The sequence below is a fragment of the Scleropages formosus genome, chromosome 18, assembly GCF_900964775.1.
Source record: "Scleropages formosus chromosome 18, fSclFor1.1, whole genome shotgun sequence".
Classification (NCBI taxonomy): Eukaryota; Metazoa; Chordata; class Actinopteri; order Osteoglossiformes; family Osteoglossidae; genus Scleropages; species Scleropages formosus.
Genome location: NC_041823.1, coordinates 13,784,782 through 13,798,295, shown reverse-complemented (window position 1 = coordinate 13,798,295; position 13,514 = coordinate 13,784,782). Strand labels below are relative to the sequence as shown.

Sequence of the window (13,514 nt, the reverse complement as noted above, 5' to 3'; positions counted from 1 at the left end):
CTCTCTGTCGTATTTACTCAAACTATTTACTAGGGAGTTTAATTCCGACTGGACTCTGCTGTGGTTTGGGATATCGGCTGCTAAATGCTTTCCATGTGCCGGCTTCCCTGGGAACTCGGTCTCACCCGGCAGGCAATCAACACAGCAAAATGATGGACCAGGCGAGGAAGTGCCACTTTGCAGCTCACCTCCATCAGAACACTCAAGCGGCAGACGAACGCTTGGCTCTCAGCGTGGCGTAACTCTCGGATCATGCGGTGTCTCTTGCTGTGTTTCCCACGTGTGGGGCGGGTAGCTTCTCAGCGATAAGGGCCCCACGCCCTCTTTGCTATTCAGAGTGCGGTTAGTCATCACTGCTAATTGTGTGGTGTGCTGTTTTTCCTTCTCTCTCTCTCTCTCTCTCTCTTTTTTTTTTTTTTTAAAAAAAAAAAAAAAAAAAAAAACTTTTTCGAAAAACACACTTTACTTGAACCATACCACACCCCACAAAGAAGCGTTTCAACAGCACAAACCCATGCCATTAGGCATGCATACATATTCTTTGAAAGATATGTCCATCACACAGAGATCCTACTTGAATCGCTCAATGTATCTGAGTTTTTCTGCTGTGAGCTTTGTGAATTGGGTGTGTGCATTTCCACAAGAAGCCCTCAAAGTGAGTGGGGCGGCCAGGTCTACCCCCCCCCCCCGGGGCAGTAGGATATCCAGGGCTTTGTTCATTCTCAGCACTCAGTGGTGTGATTAACTCATGATTTTGCTAACAATTCATCTCATTTGCTGCCCCTGGTGTAAATCAGTGACTAAATGAAAGACACCATGAACATGCAAGGTTGTGGCCCCCAAGGACTGGAGTCACCCACCCCTGCTTTCTCTGTGTGTGTGTGTGTGTGTGTGTGTGTGTGTGTGTGTGTGTGTGTGTGTGTGTGTGTGTGTGTGTGTGCGCGTGTGCGTATGCGTATGCGTCTGTGCTTTCGTGTTCCTGTCGTGTCCTGTCTGTGCGTGTGCATGACAATATGCAAGTGCCAGAGGTCTGTGCAGCCCTAAGAAGTTATTTTTAGATGGAGACTTTACCTCCAGTGCTGATTCCATCGTCATGACAACAGTCTGCTTCTCGGCTCTCTACTTATGCGACAACAGCTTAATCAGAACCATCTTTTCAAAAGCTGTTCATCATAAAACCATTCAGTTTGGCCAATTGGCCATTGCATGGAGCAGTAAGAGCTTTTGAATTTTAAGGCACATGTGTTGGTCTGACACCGCACACATATTACAGGGAACAAATTTTGAACAAATGATTAGTCATTTAGCAGGAAAAGTTTGGTTTAACCGTGTATTTAAATAACAGTTATTAGCAGTTAGGTTTGTCCATTGGACCCTCCCCAAACTTAGCTAAAAAAGTTAGTAAGTGATACACCCTTTTCATTTCCGTTAAACCCTAACCGCTTCTAGTATAATGAATAGTAATATATGTTTGTATGTAAATTGTGTGCATAATAACATATGCAAATGAATAAAAAGGGTGATCTAAGTCCAGTATAATACATATGTATTGTGACTGTTAATGTTTACCGTTAAGATGTTTGAACCATAGATTTTTTTTGTAAATCCGTTAAAAAAAAAAATAATGAAGGTGTCAAAGCCTGCTTCTCTTTGTATATAAATATATATGTATAAATGGAAAACACATGAACAAATATTCCATTTTTTATGAGGTGATGAAGCTTTAATTCAGCTGGAGTGGAGCTCTGTCATTTAGACTTGTGCCTTTAAAATCTCTGCCAAAGGATTAAAAAATGACAGTGGCGCAGCTGTAAATCAGCATATCGCAGTAACCGCAATACTGGCGGGGTGCAGCTTTTGGCTATCATTACTGCCTGGTCCAGTGGAGGCTACTGTGCAGGGAGCCCAATTCGATCCTTGGGTGTCATATTGGTTTTGTGTTGTTTTTCAGAATTCCCTTGGAATCGCTCCTGCATGATCAGTCATCCTGTGTGGATATTAGTTAAACAATCCATAATCCTATTAAAAATACTGTGAACAGTAAGTGGAAGTAGGGAAGTAGCACAGTGATAAGGACCCTTCTAACTTGAAGGTGGTTGGTTCTAAAAAGGTTCTCTGTTCTGCCCTTGATCAAAGTCAGGCTTACCGCAGTAAAATATCATTGGGCAGATATCCAGGTAGTGGTGTTCTCTAGCTGTACAAACTGGTAAAACTGTTGTTCTCGGTGAGACTTTCAAATAACCGTGGCCAGTCGTGGAGTGGAGGTGGCAGCAGGGTGGGACCAAGGCACAGGACAGCAGGGTTGCACCAACAAAGGGGTTTATTTTCCCAAAAAAAAAAAAAAAAAAAAAACAAGGACAAAAAGAACTCAAAACAGACCCTGGGCTCAGGCACCTTTTAGAGGACAAAAAAGCTGCCTACAAAACTCAGGTTCCTCTGAAACACTGCTTCTCTCAGTTATCCATACCAGCTGCGTTTATGGTCTCTTTACTGAGCTCTGAAGAGTGTGCAGGTGGGTGTCATTCAATTACTTAGTTAGGGTGGGGACAGGCCCTTGAGAGCTGTCAAGCAGCTCTTGCCTCCTGCCTCTTACCCTAGGTTGTACCGCTCATTTGCTCTCATTACCAGTGATGGTGGTGATGATGGTGATGCAAAGAGTCATACATATTTTTAAGATGTGTTTTATATGTGGACATCCACCCTCCCGCCATTATCAGTAACTTCTTGCCCAGTGCAGGGTCACTGTGGTCTGGAGCCTGTCATGGAAAAAATGGTGCGATACTCGACTGGATTCCGGTCCATCACAGGGCAACGATGTACACGCACAGACTCATTCTTTTAGTCACACATACACACACTGGACATTTTAGAGTTGCAACTTCACCTGAAATATACACCTTTTGACAGTGGAAGGAAACCCATGTGAGCACAGGGATAATATTTTCTCATTTAGCTGATGCATATACTTAAAGCCTCCTATAATGTTAAGCTGTTTAACAGTGCTTTTCCTATTTATGCTGCTGAGTAATTTTTGCTGGAACAATGTTAGGGAAAGTGTGTTTGCTCAGGGGTACTACGGCGGAAGGTGGAATTAGGGTCCGGGACCCCCTGAGTTCAGAGGAGCAGCTCTAACCACTGTGCTACCTGTGTAATATTCAAATGCTACACGGATGAGCGAGATTTGAATCCATAACCCTAGAGCTGAGAGGCACCAGCTCCCGCTACTGTGCTACTAATTTATCCACGTGTAAAGAAGTGTAGTCCCGGTGCAGTTGGTCATAGCATCTTTCCAGAATAAATGGTTAGCGACACGACGACGTCAAAGCCGAAATGACAGAACGCTGCTTTCTGTCTTTCGCAGCGGTTTCAACCTGAAGGTGTGTGGAGCTGTGTATGAACATAGTTAGAGCACTCTCACATGTTTTACTCATCTCATACCATTTGGAACAGACACTGAGATTTGGTGGAAACCATTTAATTCCCTCGTTATTCCTCCTGACTAGACGGTGGAGGCACAAGAAAATTAAAGTTCCAGATTCCCCCTTTTTTCGCAGGAGTGTTTAAGTGCACCCATAACAATTGGTCCAAGTGAGCTCATTAGTTGGGAGTTTTATATTCTTTGGATTGCTCTTCCTGGAAAGATTTATGGACCTCCTTCGGTCAAAGTTTGGGTGCTGAAATCTGGCGCCTTGCGAGACGAGGTGGTATTTTGTCGCAATGTGTCTTGTCACATTGTAGGACTTATGTCATATCATACTGACTAGACGTCACTATTATACATCGAGATCTGACCGCAGACCAGTTCTTGTACCCACTGCAAGGGTGGTCATTCTGGTTTTCAGTGGCAAGCGTCTAGAAGGTTTTTGAAAAGCAGTCCTTTAGCAGAAGTTGTTAGAAAATCAGTAAATCCTATTGAAGCCTCTAAATTTGTGTTGTATCTACAAGTTGCTGCTGTGACACACAGGGATGTGTTTGGTCTAGGGAGTGACTGGCTGTGAGGCCTCAAAGGTTGGGTTCACAGAAGCTTTTATCATATTTCCATTCCATGATTACAGAAACCCAATGCAGTACCAACAAACAGCTACAGTACTGGGGAAAAGGAAAAAGAAAATCAGTCTTTCTGGTCAACAGTTACACACAAACTCAAAGCGCTACGAAGCCAAGACTAACATTTAAAGTTATTTTCTTATTCTTCATCAGACACAACTCCAACTGCCAAGTTCTCCATCTTCAAACTTCTCTCGTCTGCAAAAAAATGTTGTCAAACTTGTCTTTAAATGGAGTCTTTAATTGGCCTCACCTAGTGCCCGTTTCCTGCCACCAAGCCTTTCCCAGGTATGGCTGTCAGTGCAGGGTTTGGCTGGGGGCTTCAGCCCACTACACTCCTCCCACCTCCAAATCTAGCTCATGTTTGTCCCAGGATTCCATTCCCTTGAACACCTCCATGGCCAAAGATCAATCAGTCACAGTTGGTGTTCTATGAGGGCCATGTGGAGAGGGTCAGAAATTTCCAGAGATGTAACCCCCTTGTGGTCAGAACCATGGACAATCAAAGGCATCTCGTGTGGCTGGAACTTCTGTTTATTGCACTTTTATGAGTTACAAACAAACATCACTGTGGTAATTAGTATTATGTGGGTAAGTCAGAAGTATCTGCAGTAATATTTTGTAAAAAGTTAAAATGTTATTGAAGATACTTTTTGACTTACCTCTGTACAATCGGTGGTGCGGTGGATTACACTGGTGCCTCACAGCTCCTGGGCTTTGGTTTCAAATCAGGCTCAGTCTGTGTGGAGTTTGCATGTTCCTGCTGTGTTCACTAGTGTTTCCTCTGGGTGCTCTGGTTTCCTCCCACAGTCCAAAGACAGTTGTTTCAGGTGAATGAGAGTGTGTGTGAGAGAGTGAGTGATTGCCCTGTGAATGACATAACATCCCATCCAGGGTGTATCCTGCGTTGAAAAAGTAGGACCAACAGTAAGGATACAGTGTGTACATTTGTTCATTCCGCAGACGCTTGTTTCCAAAGATACAATAAATCCTATGTGGTATTTAGCTCACACCTCTTATCCAAGGTAACTTACAGTGCTAGATACTCTACATTACACTACCTACAGTGAATCACTCATCTATACACCAGAGCAATACACAGAGACACACATAATTTAGAGTCAGCAATTCACTTCAAACACCTCTTTGGATGGTGGGAGGAAACCGGAGCACCCGGCAGAACCCATACAAAAATGAGGAGAATATGCAAACTCCACACAGACCGAGTGAGAATCGAACCAATGTCTTCTCACACCCCTCAACCGCTTTGAGACAACAGCACTACCCGCCGCACTGCTGTGCCACCTGGTAAAAGCCTCCTGGTTTTTTTTCTTCCACGCAGTAAGTTTCGTGAGACCAGATCGTGGTGTGTATAGTCTAGGGTAGAAATGTCTGCACTGCTTTGAATGCCCCTCCTCTTACTCACATTGGAGGCCACCCGCCTAGCAGCACTGCAACCCGCCAGTATCCTGAGAAACACACGCAATGTGAGAATGGCATCCCACTGCAGAGCATGTAGACGTCAACTTTTCCGGAAGACTGTTCCAGGGGAAAAAAAGCGTTTGTTTAGCTGTCGCTCACTGCTTCATGATGAATAGTTCTGTTTACAGAGGGCAAAGAAAGACTTTAATATTTCCACTTTGTGCAAACTTAATACCTGAAAATGTTGATTGCTCAAACCATCTTGAGAAGAAAATTTCCCAGGATGTTGAAAACAGCATGCCATTTCATGAAGTATGATTCAGATTTCATGGTCAGTTTTGTTCAGTGGAAATATTCTAAAGCACCAAAGGATCTGACTGACTCAAGATGTGGTGCTTTTGTGCTCTTTGAATTTATTGGAACTGATATTTTATTGTCTCTGGATCTGTTGCTTGTTTCTCATAATAAAAGAGCCCTGAACCACTGAGCTGTCATTAATAATGTTTAGATGCATTTGCGTCTTTCGCAAATGTGGAGAAGACAGGAAGGAGAGAAGGCATTGGTAAACACTAAGCAGGACTCTTGTGCCACTCTGTGATTTCCCGGAACTGCTTCATGTCACATCTCTGATGAACTTTCTCGTGTTCCTAGACACCGAGCAGATGTCCTCGTGGAAAGAGTACAGGAGCGCTCACTCACTCTGCTCCTCCCGATCACAGATGGACTTACTTCTCTCTCTTATTGTGCATGAATAATCAAGTATAAGAACAACGCCTCTGATGCGTCTTAAACCAGAAACCTTTTGCTCTTTGATGTATAAAAACCAGGGTTTTCAGCGTAAATAAGGAAAAGATAGGAAATGGTGAAATGACCCATTCTGGAGTTTGTTCAAAGCCAGGATTTTTTATTCTCTTATAGGGTTGCATTTCTTTAATCAATAAATGAGTGCTGGGTCTCTATCCAGCTTTTTGACTGAAAATCCCCCCTCAGAGCACAATGCATGTCATATGACTGGATGTTAACTGTTTCCTATTAAGGCGCACGTCCAAGACAGTGGGCCACGTCTCTAGTGTCTGCCATGGTCACTCTGCGCTCATACCGATATATAACGTCGGTGATAAGGATGGTACTGCAAACGGCACCTCGGGGGCCTACACCCCTGGGAGTCCATAACCGAATCCAACCCGGTTCTGATTTTCTGGATTGGCGGCGAAGTGACAGACAGACCGATTGCAGCCAAGAGAAAACCGCTCGGTTGGAAGAAAAACTCGAAGTAAATAAAAATAATCAAAAAAGCTTGAAGTGTGTACTGGAAGAGACTAACTAAGGTAAATATTATGGATGAGAAGAAATAATAACCACAAACAAAGGGACTGTTGCTAAAAGCCTGGAAAATTAGAACAAATGGTACAAAAGAACCACAAGAGTAGCTGTCATTTTCTAATAATGCCCTTTTTTGAGGAGATCTGACTTCTGTACTTAATTAAAGGCGAAAGGTCTTTAATGTGTAATGTGTGGTTCCAGTGTATCTAGAATATCCCGCACAGTAAACGTAAAGAATACCATGTGGCTGCATGACTTTAAAGGGGCTTCAATATGACTTAAACACATTTAAGTACAATGCTATAATTTGGTCGAGCATCTCACCCTCCCTTACCTAAAAATCCAGCGGTAATTGCTTTCATCTGGCCACTGATCTCACCATCGAATAGCATTAGAGACACGATAATCCCAGCGCCGTGATGCTCGGCGAAGACTGTTTTCGGAGTCAGATGTTTCTGCTCACTGTGTTTCCTCTGCCTGCCTTTGACGGGCCTACGGCGTTACGTCAGAGCGCATGTGGCATGTGGCACTGAGAAAATGAGACGATTTCATCGCAGAGCTGCCCTTTCCTGGACGTGTCTCGCAATCTCATACTCGCAGTCTGCTGGAGGACTGAGAGAGGCATTTGTCGTGATTTCGCTGTCGGAGAGGCCCCTAGTTTTCCTGTCCTTTTCAGCTAAGGGACGTCACTGTTTACAGCACTGATGTAATATAGAGTCAAATTTGCCGCATTAATTTAGTCAATGAGGCAAAGAACGTGGCAGAATGCTAGGAAAGTGCTTTGACCCTAGTTATACTTGTGATGGTCGTCTTTTTTATCAGCCAACTTTTCACTCAATAACACAACGTTGGGCCCCACTCATCCTGTCCTTGTCTTAAGGGGTCAACAGGGATGATGAATAGTGCAAAAAGACAATGGATATCATGAGCTATTTGGGGGAGGGGGGGGGGGGGTTATAGGAGACCTTATATTTGGAAACATCTTGGCAAAAGTAAAGAAGACATAGGCTGCACACAGGTAGCACTTGCAGTGAGAGGGGATACAATGTATATTCCAGGAACGGTATGACTTTGAGAGCCCTTGCAGATGAGTTTTCTTTGAGTTGTTTTATTTTTTTAAATTTCTTTCGGGGCAGACTAACTCTTACTCTAAAGAAATTATCCTCATTCATTAAACTAATGGATGTGTGGGACTGAACAGAAGGAGTCTTAGCCAAACGGACCAGCTGGGACGTAAAAGTTTGAGTACACCTGGGTACCACCTTGTATGGGACACAATGAGAGAAAAGCGAAAGAAAAGTGTCCTACATCTCTGGGAATTGCTGCAGCAGAGCTGGGAAGATGTGCCACATCATCTCCTGCTCAGACATGCTATCTAAATACCTGTTGAACAAAAATGCAAATGTACTCAAACTTTTGACTCACACTATAACAAAACAATGAATTGATCTGGAAATAGTGCTTGATTTGTAGATACAATTGCCATGGAAAAATGAGCATCAGCAGCCCATCCCAGGCACAAACAGCATGCGAGAAGGGATGTGTGGAGTGGTTAAGGAATCTTTCCTGAACATTGGTGGTTCAAGTCCCAAAGGACCTTTCTGTTGTATGCTTGAGCAATGTATTTGTTTCAGTTAAATTCCAACTATAACTGGTGAAAAGCTGCTTTGGATACAACGAGAACAACAACAAAGATTGTAGCGAGTCTTGGCTGGTTTATTGACACTGTGTTTCTATGTTCCAGAGGGTGGAACAGTGGGATGAGACCATGGAGAACGTGGCCCAGATCGCAGCAGCCCTTGTGAAGGACCGCAATCCTGCCCTGGTAGGACAGCTTCTGGTGGCGTGAAGGCAGCGACCGCAGGACTATGCTATGTGTGGGTCTCACTGACCTTTCCCACAGTGTCCTCACACGGGTACAATGCAGAACTGTTACCTCAAATGAAAGAAAGAAAGAAGAGAGAAAGAAAAACTGCCATATGTTTGCCATGCTTAGTTTTTTAATCCCTGACATGCAAACTCAAACACTACATTCAGAAAATAATTTGTTTTAATTATTAAATGCTTAAATTCCATAGTGGCTATGTCTCAAAGTCATTTTTTTCAGTGAATTTGAGTATTATCGTATATTGAATATCACTCCACTAACACAGTTGATTTTGGCATAAGCCAACATCGTTTGAAAGGCAAAACATGCATGGATGGGAATATACATTTATGGTCCAAAATGTAGCTCATCAATCGGGTCCACTGTCACACGAGTCTGTGCTGAGACGCTTATCACTCCCTTTAATTCACGGCTTGACCTTAAGTGGAGTTAAACAATTGTCCATCTCTCCCTGGAGATGGTGTTGATAGATGTGTGAAAGTACGGCTCTGTTAGGACTGCCGCGTTGGTAATGGAACCTCAACGCAAATGCAGCTAATGACCCTCGATCGTTGAATCAGGCCAGCAGGAAGTGTTGTGCTTAAAGACATTATCTGAAGGCTGCTTGTTCAAGTCCCTGGAATGAGCCTCTTAAAAATCACTGTACGTTCCCTTGAATAAAAATTCATAAAATTGTCATTTTTTTTTCCATGCGCAGCACATCTGGATGCCACAGAGCAAGAGTCCAAGGCTTAAAATGTAGGCGACATTTCATCAATCCAAGATGAAGCAGAGATAGACTGTTAAAATGCTGTACATTGTTGAACCACATCTCTGTGTTGAACCACGGAATTTGCTTTTTCTGTAATGACAAGTGTGTGGCGCAGTGGTGCAGCAGGTCGCATGAACGTCTCGGTTCCGGGCTGTGCGATTGGATACGGGTTTGATCCCTGCTCAGTCTGTGTAGAGTTTGCGTGCTCTCCCCATGTTTGTGTGGGCTTCCTCTGGGTTCTCCAGATCATGAGATTCAGGTAAACTGGTGACTCTACGTGCCCTTTAGTGTGTACAATGTGTGTCGTGAGATAATGAGTGTAAGTGATCGCCCTGTGACCAGGCTATACCCTCAGTAGCCTAGTGCTTTAGGCTTCCTGGATAGGTTCCGGAGCACCACGACCCTCCCTGACGGTAAGTGCTTATCGATAGTGAGTGCAAAGACTAATCAAAAAACCTGTTTATTTCCGCATTTTCCTTTCACACAAGTGATTTTGAGATCTGTTTTAGATGACTATGTGACATATCTGGTATTTTCGTGTACTTTAAAATCATTAGAATGGCAAATCCATTACATTTGAAACAGACACGGCCCAAGTAGCTCTGCTGCCTCAGAGCGTCTGGATGGTGCAAGAGAACGCGGTTCGATGCCCCCCCGCTCACTCTGTGTGGAGTCTGAATGTTCTCCCTGTGTATCTGTGGGTTTTGTCCTGGTGCTCTGGTTTCCTCTCACAGTCCAAAAACATGCAGTTCAGGCGAACACTAGTGTGTGTAAATGGGCGCGTGTGTGTTTGTGTGTCTACCCTGCGATGGACTGGCATCCGATCCAGAGCGAACCTCCCCTCAGCATGGCGCCCCCCCGCTTCCGGGATAGGCTCTAGTTCGCTGCGGCCCCGATCAGGACCGGCGGCTACTGAAACTGAGTGGATGGACGGGCAGGAACATTTTTGTACTTTGTGTCACACTGACATCTGGTGGTAAAGGAAAGATGAGTTGCTGTCGCGCTCCATCCGTCCACTAGGGGCAGTGCAGCGCAGCTCTCCTCCTGCTGCTCTTCTTACCGCACCGAGGAAACCAGTAGGGATCCATTACACCCTTCGCAACGTACGTGTCTCTTCTGTTTATTTTTGTACGGAAGACCTGTCACCTTCACTCTCGCAGCTGGTCATAAAGAATTGAAGCTGACTGAGTTTCAAGAATATCCGTTTGGAAAGCTGTACCTGACCTCTGGTCATGTTACGTTCTAATTATGCTCTCTCAGGTTTGGATGCAGGAAGCGGTTTGCATTTGAATGTATTTGATCCAGCGCATGTTAGCAGAAGTGGTTCCCTGCCGGGGCTGGTCCCAGGTCCCCTCTGGCTGAAATCATTATCATTCTAATATGTTATGTCTCAGCGGTGCCGGCTCTTAGCTCACTGGTCTGCGGCCCTGACAACCACACTTCATAACCTCTGTTGTCTTTATTACGTTACCGGATCTGATGAAAACAGAGCTCCGACCAAACATAAGAATTAACGTCTACAGCTTGTAGGCAGCGAGGAATTATTTTCAAGACCAGACCACAGAGTTGTAATTGATTACGGTCTTTGTTCCACCTCCCCTTCCCAAGGCCAGGCAGTCCTGCCAGCACGTTGGGTAATGAAGCCTCCCGGCGGCTCGGGGCCAGAGGTCCCCCCACACATGCCTGCTTGCCGCAGAAGAGGATTATAAAAAGAACACAACGACAAAGAGGAGAATGGACTCTGTCGCGAGGAATCCTGGGTTTTGTCTTCCTGGTTACGGTGCGAAAACAAATAAAGTGCCGTGAGGCGCAGCGGCCAAAGCAAAGCGTGCTCAACACAATGGTGCTACCTGAGCTCCGGAAGAAGCTAATTTCAGGGGTGGTGTGTGGTCACTTTGGTGGAACGCTGCCAGTGATGTCATCTTAAACCTGAAATCTATTAAAGAGTATTAAAACAGTCCTTAAAAGTCCTCAGATCTTGTACAAATAGCAGGTCACGTCACAGAAAGTCTTCGCCTGATCAGCGGTGGGAAACTAAGAAATAGTTGCTTAGAAGCTAAAGATCATACATGGCAACGTGACCTTTCCTTTTAGACATGTAAGAGTCACAACTCTGTATCTGCAGCTATGCTTCCAAAATATTTTTGCGGAAAAAAATGGAAAATGAGGGTAAAAAGACCGAGAGTGACAAACGCGCTTTATAAAGAGCAGATAGAGGAATTCTTTTCTGTGGAAAACGTGCCGTATCTACAGCCGTCATACTCCTGTCAACACGATTTCTGTGAAATAAATTTCCAGTGTGCAAAATTGGCTTTGCCTGGGGTGTTTCCCCACCAAACTCACAAAGTCATATTTTTCCCCTTCTTTCTCCATTTTCCAGTCTCACATTTTTCCCTTGATTTTCATCTATAGCTCCGACTGTCTGCTCACCCTCCCCAGATGCCTGCCTGGAGACATCAGTGTGGACGCTGTTCTTCTCCAATACATCGCACACCATCCCTGCTGCCGTCTGTTCGCGCCACGGGCCGTGCCGTGGAGACGGCGTTGATTGAACGTGTGGTCCGTCCCTCTCTGTTGGCGAACGGGAGCTTGCAGGCGCCTGACGGTTTGGATGGCTGAGATACCCTGGCCAACTTTCCCCATCACCTTCGAGGCCAAGTGGTGCGGGTTACATTCTTCTGCTGCAGAGCAGCGATGTCACAGCTCAGCCTCTCACTGGCTGAGACACGCAGAAGGCTAACAAGCCATATGTTTCAAAATTCATTATTTACTCTCACACACATTTCTAACAAATTGCTTCTTCTGTGAGCCAGCATATATTGACACCAAATAATGCCAGGGCGCAGAGGTTTTGTGCAAAGTCAAACTCGTTAGTTAATTCCTTTTCAAACGTGGAACAGGCGCAGTCTGAAAGTTCAATTTCAGCACAAAAAGAGGTTCAATATTTCTGCACAGTCCTTCCTCCTCCGTTCCTTAACCACTTCTGTAAAGTGTGGACATTTTGATATGGCTTAATTAGTTTTAAAATGTAGATTTCACCGGCTTTAATTTTAATGTCATTTTTAGCTGCAGTGTTTATTTAGCAGACACTTTTCTCCAAAGCAACTTCCAATGAACTCTATGTAGTGTTATGAACCCACACACCTTATTCACCGTGGTGACTTACACTGCTAGATACACTACTTACAATGTGTCAGTCATCCATACATCAGTGGGATACACGCTCTCTGTCACTCACACTCTATAGGTAAACCTGAACAGCATCTCTTTGGAGTGTGGGAGGAAACCAGAGCACCCGGAGGAAACGCACACAGACTGAGCGAGGACTGAACCCACGTTCTCTCCCATCACCCAGGTGCTGTGAGACAGCGGTGCTACTTGCTGTGCCACCATTTACATATATTGTCTTTATTTCACAGCAATAAAGTTACTAATAACAATGCAATAAATATTTGAATATTATTTGTATAATTCTGGCATTTCATAATGTTAAGCAAAAAATATGTTGAGTAGAACGTTAGCGTAAACATGTGTTTACCTGAGAGTATTTCCTGCTTTCTGTGTGCTAAATGTGTTCGTCCCTGCATCGCAAGCCCTCTGTTCAGAAGCGCGGTGCTCGTTGCCGAGAGGGCCGGACCGCTCTCTCTCATGTGGCAGGGATGGTATTCGGCGGGTAACAAATGGTCCATGTCTGTTCCCAATTATGGCGCATTGTGGATCTCTGCCTGTGATGCGATGGCTGCAATTACAGAAATGATCAGAGCTCAGTGCAGGCTTGTAAACAGGAACTTTCATCGCTGAGGGTGCCACGCGGTTGTTGTTTCAGGGATGGTTTATACACACAAACTGACCGCAGTTATTGCACTCACTAGCCCTGCGAAGGAGGCTCCACAACGGCAAAGCGAAGCGTAAATAACACGCACACAAGTACACAAGACATTCATCAAAAGACCTTCGGATGTCCAAATGACATGCGCTAAATTGAATTTTAAAAGCGTGGGGCGTAAGTATAAACTGCACGCTGAGCTTCTAAATTGAATTTATCATTTAAAAAACAAACAAGCTTTAAAACCCAAGGAATAT

The 13,514-nt window shown here is 44.5% G+C and overlaps 1 protein-coding gene across 2 annotated transcripts in view; it reads left to right on the top strand.

Moving 5' to 3' along the window:
- crppa (CDP-L-ribitol pyrophosphorylase A) overlaps nt 1-12,695 on the top strand; it is a 39,334-nt gene extending 26,639 nt beyond the window's left edge. Inside the window, exons 10-12 of one of the 2 annotated variants that reach the window (XM_029246079.1) lie at nt 8,537-8,617; nt 11,871-12,092; nt 12,679-12,695. In XM_029246079.1, coding sequence (XP_029101912.1) covers nt 8,537-8,617; nt 11,871-12,050 — 261 coding nt within the window. In that variant the 3' untranslated portion in view covers nt 12,051-12,092; nt 12,679-12,695. Of the gene's footprint in view, nt 1-8,536; nt 8,618-11,870; nt 12,508-12,678 lie in introns of those variants that run through there. The other variant, XM_018740569.2, reaches the window with a different exon arrangement.
- The last annotated feature ends 819 nt before the right edge of the window (nt 12,696-13,514 follow it).